At 34.5% G+C, this 22,839-nt stretch overlaps 2 protein-coding genes and 3 pseudogenes across 3 annotated transcripts; all 5 read left to right on the forward strand.

Annotated features, from left to right (window-relative positions):
* Window positions 1–3,782: 3,782 nt before the first annotated feature.
* LOC120164909 lies at window positions 3,783–8,592 on the forward strand (annotated as a pseudogene).
* A 2,142-nt stretch (window positions 8,593–10,734) lies between these two features.
* Window positions 10,735–11,603, forward strand: LOC120164922 (40S ribosomal protein S24-1-like). Its single transcript, XM_039174547.1, has 5 exons — window positions 10,735–10,806; window positions 10,962–11,003; window positions 11,091–11,261; window positions 11,367–11,453; window positions 11,550–11,603. The coding sequence occupies exons 1-5, from the start codon at window positions 10,735–10,737 to the stop codon at window positions 11,586–11,588; spliced, it is 411 nt and encodes a 136-aa protein (XP_039030478.1). The 3' UTR covers window positions 11,589–11,603.
* Window positions 11,604–12,307: 704 nt separating this feature from the next.
* LOC120164931 (40S ribosomal protein S24-1-like) lies at window positions 12,308–14,030 on the forward strand. Of its 2 annotated transcripts, none has more exons than XM_039174555.1 (6): window positions 12,308–12,325; window positions 12,364–12,503; window positions 12,969–13,013; window positions 13,118–13,285; window positions 13,552–13,638; window positions 13,745–14,030. In XM_039174555.1, the coding sequence occupies exons 2-6, from the start codon at window positions 12,432–12,434 to the stop codon at window positions 13,775–13,777; spliced, it is 405 nt and encodes a 134-aa protein (XP_039030486.1). In that variant the 5' UTR covers window positions 12,308–12,325; window positions 12,364–12,431; the 3' UTR covers window positions 13,778–14,030. The 2 variants fall into 2 exon arrangements, with proteins under 2 accessions (XP_039030486.1, XP_039030485.1); XM_039174554.1 differs by having other exon boundaries at window positions 12,969–13,010; window positions 13,115–13,285.
* Window positions 14,031–16,597: 2,567 nt separating this feature from the next.
* LOC120164923 lies at window positions 16,598–17,385 on the forward strand (annotated as a pseudogene).
* Window positions 17,386–17,700: 315 nt separating this feature from the next.
* Window positions 17,701–21,537, forward strand: LOC120164955 (annotated as a pseudogene).
* Window positions 21,538–22,839: the final 1,302 nt, after the last annotated feature.

The following is a 22,839-nucleotide window of genomic DNA, read 5'->3' on the forward strand; positions in this document are numbered from 1 at the left end:
TCATTGCCCTATTATGTCATTCATGTCCCTCGGGGACACTAGATATATCAGTACCTATTATTTCACTATTCACATGAAGGCGCGTTCCCGGGGGCGCGCCTTCCATTATTTCGTCAGAGAATATGTTATCATTGCCCTATTATGTCATTCATGTCCCTCGGGGACACTAGATATATCAGTACCTATTATTTCACTATTCACATGAAGGCGCGTTCCCGGGGGCGCGCCTTCCATTATTTCGTCAGAGAATATGTTATCATTGCCCTATTATGTCACTCATGTCCCTCGGGGACACTAGATATATCAATTTGAATAACTTAAATTTAACTTCTTTTGAAAGTTCAACAAGTTAAGAATAACTTAAATTAAAACGTTATGTGAAGTTTGAATAAATTAGATAAAATGTTATGGATAAATTGAATAAATGTGAAGTGATAAGTTGATTGTGACATTGAAATTGTATGGAATGAGCATTGAAATGTGACATTGAATAAATTGCCAATTCACCCCCCTCTTGGCTGATTCCGTCGATCGATGAACTCAACATAAGTTGATTTTAATGTATACGTTTTAATATATGTTAATGATAAATCATATGTATGGATACATTTAATTTCAATTTAAGTATTGTGAACTATAATTGGAATATAACTTTTAATTTCGAATACAATTGGAATATTAAGTTGAAATTTAATGTTAAATTTCGAATACTATAATTTATATTTTAAATTTAAATTTGAATAATATTATTTTTATTTTTATTTTAAATTTCGAATAATATAATTTGTATTTTAAAAACATTTATCAAACATTTAATGTTAAATGTGAATAAAAATAACATTAAAAATATGTATGTAACAACCATGAAACATTTAAATAACATAACCAAATTACATAAAATTCTGAAATTTAATTATTTAAATAACATTAAATATAACTGGATCACCGATGTCGTCTTCTCGAATGAGTTCCACATGGCGGTGGTTGCCTATTTCGTGGAGGATTTCTTCGTGGAACTTGTTCTTCAGTCTCCTCATCTTCACTATCATCATCAGCAGCATTTTCTTCATTTGGTGTAGATGACGCTGAAGGGGCTGAAGGGCCTGTATAAAATAACGACCCTGGAGGAGTGCTAGTAACAATCCCACCGCTCCCCGGGAACTGTGGAAACTGTGGAAACATTGGCATCGATGTATGTGATCCAGATGAAGATTGAGGTGTCTGCGGAGAAGCACCACCAGCCAAATAAGATGCATATGAACCATATGCTGGATCATTAAACATAGTCGTATATGCACCTCCATATGGTATAAAACCCTGCGGGCTAGGCATGTAACCTGGCGGGCTAGGAATGTAACCCTGTGGGCTCGGAATGTAACCCTGCGGAGATGACATATAAACTGGTGGGCTTGGCATATGAAGTGGAGGGCTGGGCATGTACCCCTGCGGCATAGACGAATAAGGATGTTGTGGTGGGACTGATGCAGAACCGGTAGCGCCTTCTCTCCGTCCACGCGTCGGGGGACGATGATATTGAGACGGTTGACGTCTTTCTCGGCGCCTAGGAATGTTAACCCCTCGTGCTTCCGCCGAAAGTAGAAACGGCTTCCCATTTTCATTAAACCAGTCCATATAGTTATCCGTAACCATATGACCAGTTTCAGCGTAATATTGTCGAGGGGCCAACAGTGTATATCGGTTCTCCCAAAGCGCAATCCAATCTCTGTGTCTCACCACCCAGTTAACATATTTCTTTCCCCGTCTATCTATGTTATGCACGTCGTCTAAATTTCTAGGAGCTCCAGGAATATATTGCGTACAACCATACTGAAGGAGCACGCGATCAACTGGATGCCACTCAATAATAGCATAACATATAAGAGGTATAACCGATATCCATACCTCTAATGACCCACTAAGGTGGGGTGGGATGCAAGCTTTCACTTTATCGCTCGCATAAGGTATCCACTGAAACTGAAATATAAATATACAATTCAAATAAATAAAAATATTCTAATTATATATAACATTTTAAATTAAAATATTAATAATTAAACAAATTTAAAAACATACCTCAGACCCAGCTTTCGTATCAATAAGTAAACGAATTTCCTCTAACCCAGTAGGTATACTTTTATGGTCCTTTCTTTTCATCGACCACCTATGAAATATAATATAAACTAAATATCACCCTATTTAATTGAAAATATTTAAATCAAAATTTAGTTCGAAAATTACCTCAACAATAAGGGGAATACGTATGGTTCATTCACGATCGGGCATAAGAAAGGCATGCGGAACCACGCCCATGATTGTAGAAGCAGAAGACATCCACCGATAGCAGTTTTCTTATAATTCGTCGCCCGACACATTTCTCTAAAGAGAAATGCCAAAACTACAGCACCATCTTCCAGCTTCATCAAAAATTGATCAGATGCCACAACCACATACAATGCACCTGGTTGCGAGATTTGTCGGGCATCAATATTCCTCCAATTATTCGTAGAATATATGCCCGAGCACATGCCTTTGCTTGATCCTCTGAAGCATTTTCATTTAAAACCTCAAAATTAGCTTTCAACCAAGATAAAGCTATTCTACCTCCATTAAACTCTGGCGGAGCAGCTCCAAGATAATCAATGCACATTGATTACCAATCACCATCCGCCATACCACACATCATATTTCCGTCGACGGGAAGCCCCAGATGCATAGAGACATCCTCCAATGTAATTGTTGCCTCTCTATATGGAAGGTGAAAAGTGTGTGTCTCGGGCCTCCACCTCTCAATCAGTGCAGAAATTAGGACAGGTTCGAGTTTGCAACCGCCTATAATTGTTGCAATATACCCGAACCCAGCAGAAGCCAAATATGGCAAAATACGTTCCGGTGTCGGTATACGTGGATTTTTAATAAAAGTTTCTAAAATACGATCAGCATCCTAAATAATATATATTATAAAAAATAAAAATTAATATAAATTCATAATAACTTTAAAATAAAAATAAATTTAAATATTAACATTAATTATAAAAAATATTACCATATCGCTAAAATGTCTGGAGATATGATCAATATCCAATCGCAACATCATTTCGTTTTCCATTATAACTGTAGACAAAACAATATAATTAACAAAAAAAATTAATAATTCTAAATAAATAATAATTATATAAATATTATTTTAATAAAAAAAATATTTATATTAATATATTAATATAAAAAATAATAACTATTTAAAAAAAGACTAACATAAAAATAAATTTCTTACCACTAATAACAAATTTAAAACTCAAATAGTTGGAGAATTTGAGTTATATAAGAGAGGAGAAGATGATTTTGGTGTGAAGAATGAGTGAGGGTTGAGGGGGTTTATATAGGGGAGGAGGAGGGGTAGTTAGGAAAAACGGATGTGGGCATTTATGACATTTAATGGAAGGCGCGTCCCCGGGGATGCGCTTTCCACACGTGTCTGCTGATATGGCAAAGGCGCGTCCCCGGAGACGCGCCTTTCACACGTGGCATCCAACTCAGCGAAAACACGGGTAAAGCGCGTCCCCGGGGACGCGCCTTTGCCAACTCAGCAGAAAAGGTGTTAGTTTTGAAAATATTGATCAAACGGTGTTAGAAAAGTAAAATAAAAAACAAACGGTGTATTTAGCCTTAGTGGACACCGGCAGAGTCACTTAAAGTTTGCCTTTTTTTCCATTCATGATTTCATTCCACACTTTCTTACAGTTTTCTACTTCCATACTAAAAAAAGATTTGTCTTTTAATTTTGTTATTAAAAAAAGAGAGAACTTTGGAGGTTGGAGATTATTTTACTTCACCTTAATTCCCAGACAAAGAGTCCTTATTTCAGCATCTTTAGTCTGTGGATTCCATTTTATTTTTATTTTATTGTTGATCGAAGGAAGGTATTCTTGCCTTTCATTATATAAGAAGAAAGTTCAAAAAATTCTGGGTTCTCTATGGCTTCTGCTTCTCTTCTTTTTGCAGCCACTGGTTTTAGTTCAGCGGCTCGGGTGAAGCCTCTGAGGCTCTTTGTGAAGTCTTCTTTAGACAACAATGTTTCTGACATGAGTGTTAATGGTAACCTCTTTCTTTCCATGTTATTTTCATCTGCAATTTTTTTTCTTTGTTTATCTCTTTGGAATCCTGGTTTATCTTCTTTTTGTGATTTTGTTTTGTTCAAACTCCTTTTTGGTGCTCTATTCCAAAGGTTTTTTTGGGCTCTTTTGGATTCTGCTTGTGATCTTTTGATCGTTTTTTTGTAGATAACATAGTGAATTGTAGTTAATTTAGCTGAATTTTGAAGGTAAGACATGACATTTTGGGATGTTAAAGTGGGGTTTGCCTTATCTTCCGGCTCCGAAAATCTTCAAACATCGATTCGATATCTGGAAAGGGGTATGGACATGAAAAAACTTCGAAATCGGAAACATTATCGTATCCAACACTCACACTTGAGTCCGAGTAACATAGGTGGAAAGTGCTGTCTACTGGATGCTTGGAAGAGAAGGGTATACCGTGTAATGAATTGAAATTATGCTGTAGGAGTCTAGGGATATAGTTTAGAGTTCTTATTCCTAATCACTTAAAAGATCTATGGTGTTTGATGTTTGATAATCATGTTCGAAAATTATAGTTGTAATTTGTTGCAAATTTTCATTTCACCATGGTAGATAATCAATTTTTTTTTTACTTTGCAGCTCCGAAGGGGTTGTTTCCACCTGAACCTGAATACTATAGGGGACCAAAGCTGAAGGTGGCTATTATCGGAGCCGGCCTTGCAGGCATGTCAACAGCAGTTGAGCTACTGGATCAAGGCCATGAGGTTTTTCTCGTCTCCATACACCTATTTGTACAATGTCTTAGCCAGATTGTCATTTTAATATGATAAGTTCACAAAGGAGAACTGTATTTCGCAATTTTTTGGTTTCGGGAAACTGGTTTCTGCAAACTTCATCCCTTAAATATACGTGGAACAGTGGCTTTTCAATATGGTGGCTATAATTTGATGATTTTTGGTCTCTTGAGGTTGATATATACGAGTCGAGGCCTTTCATAGGAGGCAAAGTTGGTTCATTTGTTGATAGAAGAGGAAACCACATTGAGATGGGGCTGCATGTTTTCTTCAGTTGCTACAACAATCTATTCCGTTTGATGAAAAAGGTGAAGCAGTTAGGTCTATAAAAGTGATACAACTTTCTCATGGTCATTTGACATATTATCGCATCATCCCATTATATTCATCGGAAAACATGTTCGACTTAGCAAGGAAATAGATTTCTGAATGAAAGAGCTATCAAGAAGATGATCTTTTTGTGATTAGTCAAAATTTTACTCCAGCTCAAAATATGTTATCCGATAGTTTTCATTTATGCCTTCCCGATTCTAGGTGGGTGCCAATAAAAATATGCTTGTGAAGGACCATACTCACACATTTGTAAACAAAGGGGGTGAAATTGGTGGTATGGTCTCTATTTGACCCTATTTAAACAAATTCTATGATAATAATTTTTATGCTAGAGTCTCGCTTCAAAATTGAACTAAAAGCATATTCTTTTAGCCATGCATTCCGGCGATAAGTTTTGTGACTTTAAGTTGTGATGCAGAACTTGATTTTAGATTTTGTGCGTTTTTAGTGACAAATCAGCTGAAGGTTATACTCTATCTACTACCCTTTCCTTAGCAGTGCATTCATAATCCTTGCTTCTGGTGGCCATTACCGTGCTTCTTCTGTTTATCTGCTATAATTGTCTATACTGCTACGGTGTTATTGTCGATGGCATTCCGAGGCTTTATATGTGTGTGTTATTTGTTTCTGTAACCTAAAGTAGATGGTGCTTAAGCTAATCATTTCGCTCTATATTTTTCAAGTGCAGACTTACGATAAAGCAAGAAATGCTATGGCTCTTGCCCTAAGTCCAGTCGTTAGGGCTCTTATTGGTCCAGATGGAGCAATGAGGGATATAAGAGATCTGGATAATGTATGTCAAATTATACTTTTTCATTCCCTTTTCGGATTCTCACCAAGTTTTAGTTTTCTAAAGAAATCTCTTCAACTTAAATTAACATCTTAGTAGCACGAAGTTGTACACCAGTTGTGATAGTTTTTCTTTCGTCGCTTCATTTTTGTCTGGAAAATAGTTATATTCAAACTGTCTTGCAGATAAGCTTCTCGGATTGGTTTTTCTCGAAAGGTGGTACGCGCACGAGTATCCAAAGAATGTGGATCCGGTTGCTTATGCCTTGGGTTTTATCGACTGTGATAACATCAGTGCTCGATGTATGCTCACGATTTTCTCCTTGTTTGCCACTAAGACAGAGGCTTCCCTTCTGCAAATGCTGAAGGGTTCTCCAGATATTTACTTGAGTGGTCCGATCAGAAATTATATTACAGAAAGAGGAGGCAGGTATGTTGTTAATATAATCCTACAAACTATTTGGTTCAGATAATGTTTCACCACTTCATCAGTTTTCCTCGATACGAGTTGACTGCTTATATCTTAATTTCCGGAACAGGTTCCATCTAAGGTGGGGTTGCAGAGAGATACTATACGATACATCTGCTGATGGAGAGACATATGTTACCGGACTTTCCATGTCTAAAGTAAATCTACTTGAATGTTGCATCCTGTAAATATTGGAACTTTAGTTTCAGTTTATAGAAAGTTAACTTTAAGTATCGTATCGTATCGTTGCAGGCTACTAACAAGAAACTTGTAACAGCTGAAGCTTATGTTGCTGGTCTATAGTTGGATCTTCCTCTTCAAAAGTTCCATTTTACCTCTCTCATCTTATCGAAAATGATTCTTAATTGTTCTTTCTCGATTGATGGCAGCATGCGATATCCCTGGAATAAAAAGGCTACTTCCATCCGAGTGGTGGGAATCGGAATTTTTCAACAACATTTACGAGCTCGTAGGTGTTCCAGTTATTACCGTGCAACTTCGATACAATGGCTGGGTCACAGAGTTGCGGGATCTGCAACAGGCAAGGTGATTCCTTCCTCCATGTTAAGGTTGTTATCAAAGATGGATTAGGCTTAGTAAAACCTTCCTTTGCTTTTGCTGCTTAAAAACTAACATTTCACTTGTTGTGCTTCGTTTCCCGATTATCCTTGACTCCTCGAAAGGCAATCGAGGCAAGCTATAGGTCTCGATAATCTTCTGTATACTCCAGATGCGGATTTCTCCTGCTTTGCAGACCTAGCTCTAACTTCTCCAGAAGATTACTACATCGAAGGACAAGGCTCATTGCTCCAGTAAGTACCCGTATTTCCTTAACTGTTATTAAGTCATTTTTTTTCCGGTTACATTCAGTTGCTTGTTGGATACTTCATCTTCTCTTCGATTGACCAAATTATTTTATTGCTTGTTTGGCTGTTAACTTTCAGGTGTGTCTTGACACCCGGAGACCCGTACATGCCATTGCCAAACGATGAAATCATAAAGAGAGTTGTCAAGCAGGTTGGAAACTTCTGAGGAGCCATTTGTTCTTAAGTTAATTACAACTTTCAAGAGACACATACATGCATAATAGTTCTGTCTCAAGTTGGTCTCTAGTGTAGCTGGGGTTTGCTCATATGTGCACTAGCACCCTATGTTACTTGCACTCCAATGCAAGTTTCCGGTACGGGTATTTTTTTCTAACTAAAATTTTCCATGTTGAAAGGATCTTTGGAGGATCAAATCCATATTCCATATTTGTTGAATGTCATGCATGGATAATTCGAGAAAAATAAATAGTATAAGCAACTTAGCTTGCACCTATAGTGTGTCATATATTAGTGAGCACTGCTGCTAAGGACCAGCAATAGTTTGGCTTGTTGGTGGATCTTGTCTGGTTTTTATGGCAGAAGATAACCAGGACCATCTGGTTGTTGTGAACTTTTACTTCTGCCGTATCGGTATCGGACAATACTTAACATGATCTAGACGCACCATTTCCTTACCTTGTTTGGTTTTTACATCAAGGAGATAGAATTCCAACTCATTTTCATAACCTGTTCTGTTTCATTGGCAGGTTTTGGCTCTATTCCCATCATCCCAAGGTTTAGAAGTTGTTTGGTCATCTGTTGTGAAATTGGGCAATCTCTATACCGTGAAGGGCCTGGTAAAGATCCATTCCGACCTGATCAAAAGACACCCGTAAAGAACTTCTTTCTTGCCGAGTCGTACACAAAGCAGGTAATTTCTACCTTTCTTTTCCATCTTAGACGGGGATTCCTGCATTTCTAGGGAAAACAACTGTTTATCTAAACCTTTTAACTAAAGAAAAATGGTAATCTTATAAACATATAATCGTATTACTGTTTATAGGATTATATAGATAGTATGGAAGGAGCAACTTTGTCTGGCAGGCAAGCATCAGCCTATTTATGTGATGCCGGGGAAGACTTAGCAGCCCTACGGAAGAAACTCGCAGCGGTTTGGTCTCAAGAACAGATAGAACCTTCAAGTGTTACCGATGAGTTAAGTCTTGTATGATTGTTTGTTCTTATAGTAAAATACTCGAATCATCTCTAATGGCTGAGGCAAGGTGGTGGTAGTTACCGGAATATGCCTCTATTCAATATGTTTGGACATTTATAACAGTCCAAGGAAGTTATAAGAAAATTATTTTCACACCCTATTTCACATGAAAACAATCTTAATAACTTTTGCCTATCGTGGTTTTTTTTTACTCAGGAAGAACTATAGATGAACTAATCTAAAGACAAAATGGAAAAGAACAAATCAACATAGAAAATGCACTCTTACAAATGGTTCAGATTGTGCATACAAGGTAGAAGATTCATATAAAATATTTCCCTGAAATTAACACGATTATTTTATAACCTGTTGAACACAGATGGACATCCATCAAGCTTAAATGGCATACAAGGAGTTCTTTAACTAATAAACAAAATTCAGCAAAAAAATGAATATCAGATTGTTAAAAATAGATAAAGAAACAAAATGCCAAATCGACGGAGAACTAGTTTCTGCGTCTGCTTTTAGCAGTCTTAAACCCACACTTACATGGCTTACCCCAAGGCGTCCGTGAGGTCTGCCCATAACTTCTGCTACTTTTACTCCGTCCCTCACCACCACCATGAGGGTGATCAACTGGATTCATTGCAACTCCCCTAACCACTGGCCTCCTGCTGCTTTTAACTAACGGGAGGTAACGTCGGGATCAAAATGAAAACAAACTAAAAGTGCAATGATTATATTGTAAGTTTCAAAAGTTACGTGACCAAAATACAAGTACTCTAAAAGTTTGGGGACTATTTATATACTTTACCCTTAATAATTTTGTTTTGCATGTTCATAGGATATAATGAACTGTTCGGTAAATTATTTGTGATTCATTTATATAAAATTTATTTATGTTCATTTATTAAATTAGATAAATGAGTATAATTTTTTATCTTCATTTAATAAATTAGATAAATGAGTATAATTTTTTTATCTTCATTTAATAAATGAATGAACACGAAAATAAGTGTGTTCAATTTATTTATGTTCATGAACAAGCTCATTTATTGACTTATTTATAGACCCAATTATAAGCTTGTTTATCGACTCGTCTATAAGCTTGTTTACTTGATTCTTCCTTTTTTATATATATTTTAAGAATTGAAGAAGATAGGGGCTAAATTGAATATAAGATAAATTTTGAAGTTCAAACTATGAAGTATAAGAAAATTAAAGACTAATGGTGTAATTTCATCATTTTTCACTTGTAATGAAAAAGAAGTGTTGGTTACTGAACATTAAACGAATATTTCACGAATGTTAAATGAACATGTTTCAAATGTTAAACGAATATGTTTACGAACGTTAAATGAACGTGTTCGTGAACATTAAATGAAATCGGGACTTTAAGGAATAACAACAATTCTTTAACTTCTAAAATCATTTGGTTTGTGTTGTTAGTGTTACTTTTAAAAGTTAATTAATAATGAATTTAAAATAATTAATGATATGCATGAACCAACCTATCTCAGTGTGTAAAGAAATTGTTGTTGGTTCTAGAGTTTACGGATATGAGCATCAGCGACTATAAAGTGATTAAATATTCATTGCCAAATGGTTAAAAAATATTTAGAACATATACTACTTTATAATTACCTTAGCTTAATAAAAAATAATAATTAACGATATTATTATGTGTAAAAAAAATACGTGTTCGTTTTTTTATTCCGCTGAAAATTTAATCATATTATACACTCAATTGTACTTTTGTGTATTATTGAACTTGATAACATAAACATTTTTAACTATTCGATTTAATAGTAGATCTTACAAGTATATTTTTATTTAAAAGAAGTAAAAAATCTTAAAATTAATAAAATATTATAGTTCAAAAATTAAGAGATTATAAAACCTTATTATAAATTGAATAGAAAATTATTTTATATATGGTACAAATAATCAATAATTAAAAGATAATAATTTATGAAAACAAAAGATGATTAATTAAATTTAAATCGTTTATCCTACAGAAAAATCAAGTCAAATAAATACGATTTATTTCATGAAATATTTAAAATTTAAATTAAATAAAAATGTTTAAATACTCGACATAACAACCAAATCACCCCAAAATAGGACTCTAATCCCCAGATATACGCTATTAGCCTATTAAACAGTTAGTGTCAAACACTCTTTTCTAACGATCAGTTACTTTCTATACCAACAAAGGAAAAGAAGAGAAAGGAAGATTTCTTTTTTATTGGCGATGGCGGACAAGGCAGTGACCATTAGGACTAGGAAGTTCATGACCAACAGGCTCCTTTCCAGGAAACAATTTGCATGTTCCCTTCCCTTTTCTTTTTCACTCATTTTTCATTCATCTTTTTTCAACTATTTTTCATGTTTTTTTTAAGATCTTCGAACTCTCATACTGTACTACGTCCAGAAAATGACGAGTTTAAACAACTATTTCCTTTTATGTTTGTTTGGTAGATCATCGATGTTTTGCATCCTGGGAGGCCCAATGTTTCCATGGTAAATCCTAATGTTTCTCATTGAAACCGGCGGGCAAATTTTGATTTGTGCTAATATGTTCTTGATTTGTTGATTTCGGGTTGTTAGGCGGAGTTAAAGGAGAAGCTTGCTGCAATGTACGAGGTCAAAGACCCAAATTCAATCTTTGTGTTCAAGTTCAGGACTCATTTTGGAGGCGGTAAATCTACCGGATTTGGTTTGATTTATGATTCGGTTGAGAGTGCGAAGAAGTACGAACCCAAATACAGGCTGATTAGGGTAATTTACTATGTTATCTCTATACATTTTCTCTAGTGAAATCACAGTGTCTGGAATTAACATCATAAGATGCGAGACACTAATTATTTGATTCACATTTTTCAGAACGGACTCGATAAGAAGGTGGAGAAATCGAGGAAGCAAATGAAGGAACGGAAGAACAGGGCTAAGAAGATCCGTGGAGTGAAGAAGGTAAGATCATTTGCTCTTTTACGATAACCTATTCGCACTGCTTTTAGTTTCACTCAAATGAGACTGAATCTTCTTACCATTTTGCTTGTTCAATAGCTCAAGGCCGCTGAATCAGCGAAGAAAGGTAAAAAGTGAGGATTGCTTGTGCTTAATCTTAAAGCCACCGATGTTCATCCACAGCAATGCTCTACTAGTGAAGGTTTTAGCTGTTGTTCTTGAAATCTGCAGTTTCAGTGTTTGGTGTTAATATATTTTAGTTTAATAATGTCTGATTTTTGTTATTTTCTTTAGAAATTTCGTGGAATGCATATTTATTTTCCAATGATGTAGAAAATAGTTCGAGGCTATTTCTTAGGATTTTATTAAACTGAGTATTCAAGTACATTTTTTATGTTCAATTTCGATTTATAGATTTTATAATGACATTTAATACAGATACAATCGAGTGATAATAAATTTGGATTCTGATTAATCACGTAGACTTGTCAGAAATTATATCAAGAGGTGTAAGACTCTCGAGACCATGTCTCTGAGTTATGATCTTGAAAGGAAATTATTTTAAAATCTTTGTATGCGGAGATAATATTCGAAGATCAATTTTATTAAAAGATTTAGAAAAAAAAATTATTAAACTAAAAATTGTTAATTGATCGGTTGATCATATAAATGAGTTCATTCAACGATCAATTAAAGTATTTTTTTGAAATTTTAGTTTGAATTAATTAATTAATTAATCGAAATTATTAATTTATAACTATTATATACTATAAGATACGAATACAAGAAAAACGCTGCGTTTATCGGTGCAGCCCAAATAGAAAGCCTTAAAATAACCAAATCATCCCAAAACGAAGCCCTAATCCCCAAAAATACGATATTAGATAGTTATGTGCCGAGTAATTATATTTCTCTGAGTTGCTGCTTCTGAAACCAAAAGGAAAAAAAAAAGTAGAGGAAAAGGAAGATTTTGGATTTGCCATGGCGGACAAGGCAGTGACTATTAGGACAAGGAAGTTCATGACCAACAGACTCCTTTCCAGGAAACAATTTGTAAGTTCATTTATTTATTTTCCTACTAATTTTCGACTATATTTCTCGGTAATCAGACGTGTGTCAATTTTAGATTTCAACTCTTGGGTTTAGTTTGGGTTTTTAGATCTCATTAAAGAAAGAAATTTGAAAAACATAAGAGAGAGAATTGTTGTTTTCTTACTGGCTTACTTGTAAGATGCTTAATTTAGTTTTTTTTAATATTAGGCTTTTTCCTTGATCAAATTGAAGTCTCAAGATATTTTTTTGAGAAACTGTAAATCAAATACGAATATTAAGCCATGAGTGAGTGTCCGACCTAGGTATGATTGATTTTTTCCAAGAAAGTAGTTCGAGGATCATACTTTCGTATCATGTCCAGATAATGACAAGTCGAAGCAGTATAGCTATTATCTTGTATTTATTTGACTTAATTGCTACTCTGGCATCTTATATTGTTAATTAAATTGATTCTTTTTGTGGTAGGTCATTGATGTTTTGCATCCTGGGAGGCCCAATGTTTCCAAGGTAAATCTTGATGTTTCTCGTTGACGTTGTTGTTTTGTTTCAACATGCTGGTAGGTTTGGATTTGTGTTAATATTTTCTTGATTTGTCGATGTCGGGTTGTTAGGCGGAGCTGAAGGAGAAGCTTGCTAGAATGTATGAGGTCAAGGACCCGAATTCGATCTTTGTGTTCAAGTTCAGGACTCATTTTGGAGGCGGTAAATCTACTGGATTTGGTTTGATTTATGATTCTGTCGAGAGTGCGAAGAAGTATGAACCCAAGTACAGGCTGATCAGGGTAATTTACTATGTTGTTTTGTACAATTTCTCTGGGTTTTGCTTGTGGTTTATGTTGCCTTTCGTATCCTCAAAATGCATAGAAGCATTTAGAAAATTGAACATACTCCTGTTGGGCAATGGGCATAGACTTGTTACGCATAATTCCATCCGACTCCATGTATCAAAGTTGGTTCGAATTCTAGTTGTGAAACTGTAGAGTTTAGAATCTACTTCAAAGGGTACGGATTCAATGCAAGACACTGATTATTTATTTTGCATTTTCAGAATGGACTTGATAAGAAGGTGGAGAAATCAAGGAAGCAGATGAAGGAACGGAAGAACAGGGCTAAGAAGATCCGCGGAGTGAAGAAGGTAAGATCATTTGCTCTTTTACGATAACCTATTCAAACTGCTTTTAGTTGCACTTAAGTGACAGCCGATGAGCCTGAATCTTCTTACCGTTTTGCTTGTTCAATAGGCCAAGGCCAGTGAATCAGCGAAGAAGAAGTAAGCTAGAAAGTGGGGGACAATAGAGACGGCCGAGAATTGTGCTCATCCTAACCCGATGTTTGTCGACGGCAATGCTTAACTTGTCCGAAGGTTTTAGTTGTTCTTAGAGCATGCATTTTCAAGAAACTTGAGTTTGATGTTATTATATCTTATTTTGTAGTACCTGATTATCATGCTTTTTAATATTTAGTGTAATGCATCTTTATTTCTTATAATATATAAAATAAATTATATAGCTATTTATTATGATTTAATTAAATTAGTATTAAATCTGTAGCATGTGAACTATGGGCATTCAAGTTTTTTATATAGGGGTGCACAAAGTTGGGTAAGATTGAATTAATCGATCGAACTAAATTGATTCAGTTAATTGATCGACCATCATAGTGAGTTTGATCTAGGATCAATTAAGTGAATTAATCATTTAATCAAAATTAATAATAATAATAATAATAATAATAATAAATATTATATGAATATATAAGATAAGCATATGCCCAAATTGACTTAAAAGGTTAAATAAAAAATGATCGAATTAATTGAAGTTAGTTTGGTTTGATAATTATTTTCGCAAATTATTTGTTTTGATTGGTAGTTAAATGTTTTAAAATTTTGGTTAATCCAGATGATAGTAATTTGGCTATATCGTTTGAGCACAAATCTGTGATGAATAGTAATTAGGATAAAGTATGTCAAAGATCATTGAACATGTTCAAATGATCATTTTGGTCATCAAATTTTTAAAATTTATAAAATAATAATTAAAATTTTTGAATGATAATTATTAAATTTTTTGAATTGTTACAAAAATAACCATTTATACAAAATTATCATTAAATTTATTCTACGGTTTCAGAGAACGGTTCAACAAAATTTAATTATTATTTTATAACTTTTAAAAGTTTAATAATAATAAAAATCGTTTGAGCATAATTTAATAACAACTAATATGTTGATCCTAATAATAATAATAACATTTGAATCTACTAATTATTTTAATCGACAATCCAAATTGTCATTCATATACACATAACAAAAGGTTCGTTTGGCCCAATATGGCGGCCTGAAAAAAATTGGAAATAGGGCTGTCGTATTTTTAATTTGAGATCTACGATATTTTTTATAGTACATGGAGAACTTATAATTTCGAGGTGATGAATTTTCGTAGATAATATTATTATATTTCGTGCGTATTATGTAATTAATTTTTAAAAAAAAGTGTCACCTCAAGGTGATGGGTTTCATTAAAATAATATTATTCCAGTTATTTACTTAAATTGAAAATTGTGAGAAAAAACTAGAATTTGTTACGTCGAGTTGAAGAATTCTTTTAAAATAATACTATTTAATTAATATTATTTTTTTCAGTTTGTTTTCGTGGTTGTTTTTTGTTTTAATAGTATGGAGATAAAAACAACGTAAATAAGAATAATTTTACACACACCTTAAACAATAAATAAAATCATAAACATAATAATATTCGTGATGATGTTTTAATCTTTATAATCAGCATACTCGTCAGAAATAATATTAAGCTCTTCAATTCTTCATGCTTTTCTTGTTGTTGTTCACGTACAAATTGGAACCATGTTTTTGGGTATCTATCATCTATGTTTGTTTATTCGACATTTGTCTGAGTTGGTGGGTATCCATCATCTATGTTTGTTTCTTCGACATTTTTTCCTCAACCGTATGAGCAAGGTCGAGATCAACGAACTCAACAAACAAATCGACATTAGACAAAGAATGATAGAAATATGTCTCAATCATATCAGCAAGGTCGACATCGTCGTTTAGATGAAACCTCGTGCATGATAGTGAAAATTTATAGTATAACAAAGATATTCTTCTACTGCTTCTGAGTTGAACCCTTGTTTGTATATTGAACTTCAACTCGTCTAGTTGAATATTTTGTTCGAAACAAATGGTTAAAGATTTGCAACCATAAAAAAACAGTTACATGAATAGGTGTCATGTTCGCAAAAAACTCAAGCTTTGTAAGTGAAAAACTGAAGTTGTTTTAGATTTTTTTGCATCAAATGAGTAAAATAGCTTTCACCTCACACATATTAATAGGTTTATGAAAAGTTTGTGAACTGAAAAGTTTCTGTCATGGTGTATTATTTTACGTATGAGAAATGCACGTTTTTATGATATGAAGTGATATGTCACTACTGAAAAAATTTCTAAAATGTGTTGATATATCATTGAAAAATTGTTGAAGATGATTAATTGGGCACTGAAAAGTTTATGCCATGGTGCATTATTTCTCATATGAGAAATGTACATTTTTCTGATATGAAGTGATATGTAATCACTGAAAAAATTTCTAAAATGAGTTGATATATAACTGAAAAATTGCTAAAGATGATTAATTGGGAATTGAAAAGTTTCTGTCATGGTACATTATTTTACCTATGAGAAATGCACGTTTCACTGAATGGTCATTGATGATAGCTAATTTTTCTTTTAAATTAGCTTACGTCATGTAAATCTTCACTAAAATTCTACTTTGTACAACTATATTGAACAACCAAAAACCTTTCTAAAGCTATGGCTAACAATTTTTTCACTATCGTACACTTAAATGACCATGTTATCCAAACTGATGATGGTGTTCTGTTTATGTCAAAGAGGCCCGTAAATATGATATTCCCTGTAGATGTATCACATCAGAAATGAAGAAAGAAATCAAGAGAAAACTTAGAGCTTATGATTCATTTTTTAGTTATTGACACATAATTACAGAAACTTCACTTAAATTTGGAGCAATCCAGCTTGATGATGACGATGATGTAGTTGTTATGGTTGACATGCTCATTTTCTTCCTTATATGCGGTTTATTTTACGCCCAGGTCCTCGTATGTCATTTCAAGCTAGGGACCAAGAACCTATCTTAATGGCTCCAAGGCTTGCAATTTCTACATCATGTCCATCCCTTTGCATCTCTAATCATTCAGCATCTCAACCAACCATGGGAAGATCTACAGTGACCATTCAAGAGATACATGAAGAGGTTAAAGAAGAATTACTCAGAAACCCTCCTCCGCCTGTAGTTATCGATCGGCTTCTTATGGGGCAAGCTACTGATGAAACAGGTACCAGTGAACCAAAACAGGAAGACCGCGGACAGAAGAATGTTGACTTGGAAAGCAAAGGTGAACCTGTCAACGACCGATTACCAAATATGCATGGCTTTGAGTCTTCTCATCATCGATCAAAGTATCCTCCAAGGACAAGTTATTACATAAATTCTAGACCACCACCATCCTATGCAGCAGCTCCTCTGATGATCCGAACAGTCAACACAGCTCCTTCCACGAGACCGAAAATGCAAGAGCCAACAACTCAGGTTCCTGTCCTGCCAAGAATGAGGACCGGAGCTCCGCCTTTTTCGACCAGACCAAGTTTCGACAGAATGAACCTTGGTGGCACACATCATAGTTCCATTGCACCAGCTGTTAGAATACGGTCCGTTGTACCAGTCTGTTCGGCCCCACCAACAACAAAAACACCAAGCTTGAAAAAGGTGGCAGCAAAGAGAAGAAAGATACAGCTCCCGAGGATATATCAACTGCAACTTCAGAACTTAGTAATCTTAGCATGTAGATGGATGATGCTGCTTGCGACTTTTAAATTATTAATAATATATAGTATGTTGATAATCGTGATAAACACAAAATGACGAATGCACAGAGGCTTGCTTAAAGTAAATAAATAGCTTCCCCAAAAATCTGTATAAAATGGAAATTTATATTTTAATATTTTATTCTTTAAATTGGCAGTATTTAAACATTACGTGAAATTGATAGTGTATTCAAATATTAACTCTTGAAATATAAAAAAATTATTCTATACACGGAGTTAAAAATGAGCATAATTACCAAATTGCCACTATGAGAAATGCAGCAATATAAGCGCCGACTTGAAAACCCTAAACCCACTCCACCGCTGTCTCTCTTCCTGTCTCCAATCCCAGCAACTAAGCAGGCGGAAACTGAACTTAGGTGAAAGGGAACTAGTTTTCTTTTTTCTTTAACGAGTTTACATCTTTCATGTCTTTCTTCATTAGCATTCTCGTTTGGTTTTGGCTGTTTCCAGTTTTTCGTGAGTACTTAGTTGCATTCTTGGTTTTGCTTATTGTAACTTCAACACTGAGGGGATCCTTTAACGATGCGTAAATGATGAATTTTTTTAGCGGTCTTGTTTATGTTTGTAACAATTTTGTTTATGACTATGAATTGAAGTGGTAATTTTATGAATTGGGTACTAGAAAAGGAGTTGTTTTTTTTAATCATTTATGTGTCTTGATGTCATTCGTTTGAAGTTTGATTACTTTGTTGACAGTAATTTTATGGTGATGATGTTTTAGGTCTGTTCTTCCCGATTGAAAAATGCTCGTGTTGTTTGAGACTCCGGCGGGCTTTGCCCTTTTCAAAGTCTTAGATGAAGGGAAGCTAAATAAAGTTGAGGTATTTTTCTATCCATATCTTGTGAGAATTAATATGAAGTTACTTTTTGTATTTACTGTGGAAAAAAGTACATTGATTAAATGAAAATCAATGGCTTTATGCGTTAGTTTGTAGAACTTGCTGGATTAAAGTTTGTATTGAAGTTTGTGTTTTTGTTACTGTAGGACTTGTCTAAGGAATTCTTGGCTCCTGACTCTGCAAGAAAGGTTATAACCTTTTTGGATTTTGATCACATTTGTTCTCTTTTTGATGTCATACCTTTTTATCTACTTTAACCATGGATCTGATCCATTTGCTTTTAAAATACCATTAGGTTGTGTCGTTGAAAGCCTTTTCCAAGTTTGAGAACACCGCAGAAGCTTGGAAGCTGCAACCAAACTTCTTGAAAGTGCACCCAGCAAAGGTCTACGCAAATTCTTGCGTGCGCATTGTGATGGTGAAACATTAGGAGTGGCTGATTCAAAGCTTGGAAATGCAATTAAGGAAAAACTGGTCTGTTAATACTCTGCATATTTGAATTCTATGGTGATATTCTTCTGTACCATTCGGTTGAATTTATTTAGGTAATTACATGTTTGCAGAAAATCGATTGTGTTCACAATACTGCTGTTATGGAGTTGCTGAGAGGTGTGAGAACTCAGTTGACTGAACTCATATCTGGTCTAGGTGCTCAAGATTTAGCTCCAATGAGTCTGGGTTTGTCCCATAGCCTTTCTCGATACAAGCTGAAATTCAGTGCTGATAAGGTACTTATAAATTAACAGTTTCTTGTGAACTTGATTGTGCTGTATCTTTTTCCTTTGGGACAGTGGGAAAACTTCCAATTGTAGAAATATATGAATAAGTTAGTATAAGATTATGGTAACTTTAGTAAGGTAAATGATTTGTTTACACTGTAGACATTAGACTGTTGTAGCTGTTTGATTTGAGAAATTGTTGACCACGGTTGAAAGTAACAAAACATGTAAAAATGAGTTAAGTGTTCTAATAAAGCTAAATCCATAGAGTTGTAATAAATATGGTGTTAAAGTAAGGTGCTGTGCGAGAGTTCTCATTAAAAATGAAATGTTGTTCATATTTGAGGTTTCATTTGCACCAATGTGTGCTACTTGGACTTGGGTGTAAGTGTTAGACATGGGTTGGGTATGTAAGTGTTTTCCCCCCCAAGGTTTCCTTATGTTTCAAAGTCCTTGGAGGATCATATCTCCATACCTATGTCCAACTATGTGTTTGACATGGGTATTTAATGAAAAATAAAGACTCGGAATAATATAGGCAAAAAGTGCTTAAATGCTTTTGTCCATGTGGATTTGCTTGCATCTATCTTATTTGGGGCTGAAGTTATTGATATGCATAGATGCTGTGCTAATAATAGGTGATTTTTTGCGTGTTATTGAATAATTGTTCCGTTTTAAATTACTTCCTGAATGTAAAGACACAGTTTCTGTATTTTGTAACCGTATATTATAACTGTATTGTATTAGGTTGATACAATGATTGTTCAAGCCATTGGTTTGCTTGATGATCTTGATAAAGAGCTTAACACATATGCAATGAGGATTCGAGAATGGTATGGTTGGCATTTTCCAGAGCTTACTAAGATCGTACAGGACAATATCATATATGCCAAGGCAGTGAAACTAATGGGCGACCGTTCTAATGCGGCTAAGCTTGACTTCTCAGAGGTACGGGTTATGATTGAGTAGTCAGAAAATTAATATCCCAACTTGTTTATCAAGTGCTCTATTATTTCAATATGAAGCTTACTAGTTTTGCCAACTATCAATTTCTTCACTCTTGTGCTTGACATGAAGTGCTTGATGGAAATGTTTTCCTTATTTTTGAAGTGTGCGCTTAAACTTTTGCAGATACTACCCGAAGAGGTTGAGACAGAACTTAAGGAGGCAGCAGTCATATCCATGGGAACTGAAATTAATGACCTTGATCTTATGAACATAAAAGATCTATGTGATCAGGTTCTCAACCTTGCTGAATACCGGGCTCAGCTATATGATTATTTAAAGAGCAGGATGAACACTGTTGCACCAAACTTGACTGCTCTTGTTGGTGAACTTGTTGGTGCTCGTCTCATCGCTCACGGTGGCAGCTTGTTGAATCTTTCCAAACAGCCTGGTAGTACTGTTCAGATTCTTGGAGCAGAGAAGGCTCTCTTCAGAGCTCTCAAGACAAAGCATTCCACTCCGAAGTATGGGCTTATTTACCATGCATCCTTGGTTGGTCAGGCAGCACCGAAACACAAGGGGAAGATTTCCAGGTCACTTGCTGCAAAGGCTGCATTGGCTATTCGTTGTGATGCTCTTGGAGATGACCAAGATAACTCTATGGGGCTCGAGAACCGAGCCAAGGTAAATCATTACTTGTGTTTGACTTATTGCTCTCTCCTCCACGGCAATTTGCAAACACTTTTCTATATAAAAAAAAGAATGTAAGGTATATCTTACATTTTTTTGTAGCTTGAAGCAAGATTAAGGGCTCTCGAAGGCAAAGAATTGGGACGATCTGCCAGCTCAACTAAAGGCAAGCCTAAGATAGAAGTCTATGACAAGGATCGGAAGAAGGGAGCTGGGTTGATAACCCCTGCTAAGGTCCGTGCAACTAACTTGTCATATATGTTTTAGATTTTGTGTTTTTTGTCTTCCTTTAAGTGGTTACTGTCATTTTTCTTGTATACAGGCATACAATCCTGCAGCCGATTCTCTTCTTGGGCAAACAACAGATGCCACTGCTCTTGAGGAGCAAGAGACAGTCCCAAAGAAGAAGAAGGTTGAGGCCGAACCTCCTCAGGCTGAGGAAGCAGCTGTGACACCCACCACTGAAGATAAGAAAGAAAAGAAGAAAAAGAAGAAAAGTGACAAGTCGGCACTTTTGCCAGCTATTGAAAATGAACTCGAAGGTGAAGAACCTACGGAAAAGGAAAAGAAGAAAAAGAGGAGACATCAGACCGAGGATGATGGGGAGAATGTTGAAGTAGCAGAGAAGAAAAAGAAGAGAAAGCATGCAGAACAAAATGAGTCTGAAGTGCAGACCAAGAAAGAGAAAAAGAAGAAAAAGATAGAGTGAAGATTGAGAAACATCAAAGACCTTGTGTGGTGATCGACTGCCAGACAATTTTTGAGTAATATAGACAGGCACCTGTTCTTGTAAAATGTGGTATTTTGTTGAGTTAATTATCTGGTAGTGTTCTTTAAACCTATTTATGATGTATTCTCAACTTCCTTATGGATGCAATAGCAGGGAAATCTCAGAAACTTCCATTTTTCATCTTTTCAGGAGTTTTTTTTACTTTTGCAATGATATGAAAAATGGTAACAAACAGCTTGAATTGGTTTCTACACTTCAAGGAATGAGATGTTTATCTGATAGCCATTTTCCGTGAAAGATCATTTCAAAACTTGGACAAACCTTATTGCTGAATCCTTTTTTGGACAAAATTCCATTGCTGGGACATTGAATTTTAATTTTTGTGTTAATAATACCATTGGGTTACTAAATCGTTAATGGTCGGATCAAAACGACATCGTTTTGGTGAGGTGTTTACGTTGATAGTCGTCATCCACATCGACAGTCCTCAAACATGTCATCGTGCTGTTAAAGATTTAACGGTTCAGTGATATAATTGAAAAGAAAATCAAAATTCAATATTATAATTGATAAAATTAAAAATTTAGTGGTATAAACAGTCTAACACCTAAAGTTCGTAGTTGACGTAGTTTACTCTAAGAATTTTAACCTCAACAAAAATTATTTTTCATTATACCAATGATTTAGTTGTAATTTACACAATAAACTTTTATATTTGTTTTATTATATCTTATTTTTGAAAATCTTTACTAAATTTACATAAACTAAATTGTCTAAATAATTAAATGAATAATTGTTATCTTAAAAATTTTAAATTTAAATACCAATAATTACAACATAAATAATTAAACATTTATTATTTAAATAAATAAAAATATTTAAAATAAATATTATTTTATAATTATTTTAATTTTTTTAAATATGTAGCAGATTTTCGTCGTATAAGGAATTGACTATTGACAAATTCAGAAAACAGCAAAGAATATAGACAATTGGCGGTTTTACCAATAGAAAACACTTGTAAAAAGAAGCAATGGAAAATCTCTATTCTCTTTCAGATTCAACCAAAAAGTAAGTAAACTACCAGTTTTTATCTCTCCCTTTCTCTCAACACATTGAAGACTGAACCAACTACTCTCTCAAGCTCCTTATTAATGTCTTTTTCTATATCCGACTCTTCCACTTTTGTCTCTGTAAAAACTCTCTTTTTTCCACTTTTAGATCATTTCTTATGTCCGACTTCCCGAAATTGTTCTTAAAATCATCTCATACTTCACTTTTTAACTTATCAGTTAGCCCCAGAATCATTTTGACTCTATTTTGTATTCTTTCTGCTGAACCTTGGAAGCTCTAAAATCAAAGCAATAAAAGGGCTAGGATGTTATGATATTTTCCACGGTGAATTCTAGCTTAATTTAGAGTTTGGATTATTAGTTAAGCTGGGTTTATGTTATTTTCATGTAATAGTCATCTTTTTTTTTTGGTTTTT

The sequence above is a fragment of the Hibiscus syriacus genome, unplaced genomic scaffold, assembly GCF_006381635.1.
Source record: "Hibiscus syriacus cultivar Baekdansim isolate YM2019G1 unplaced genomic scaffold, ASM638163v2 tig00111558_pilon, whole genome shotgun sequence".
NCBI lineage: Eukaryota > Viridiplantae > Streptophyta > Magnoliopsida > Malvales > Malvaceae > Hibiscus > Hibiscus syriacus.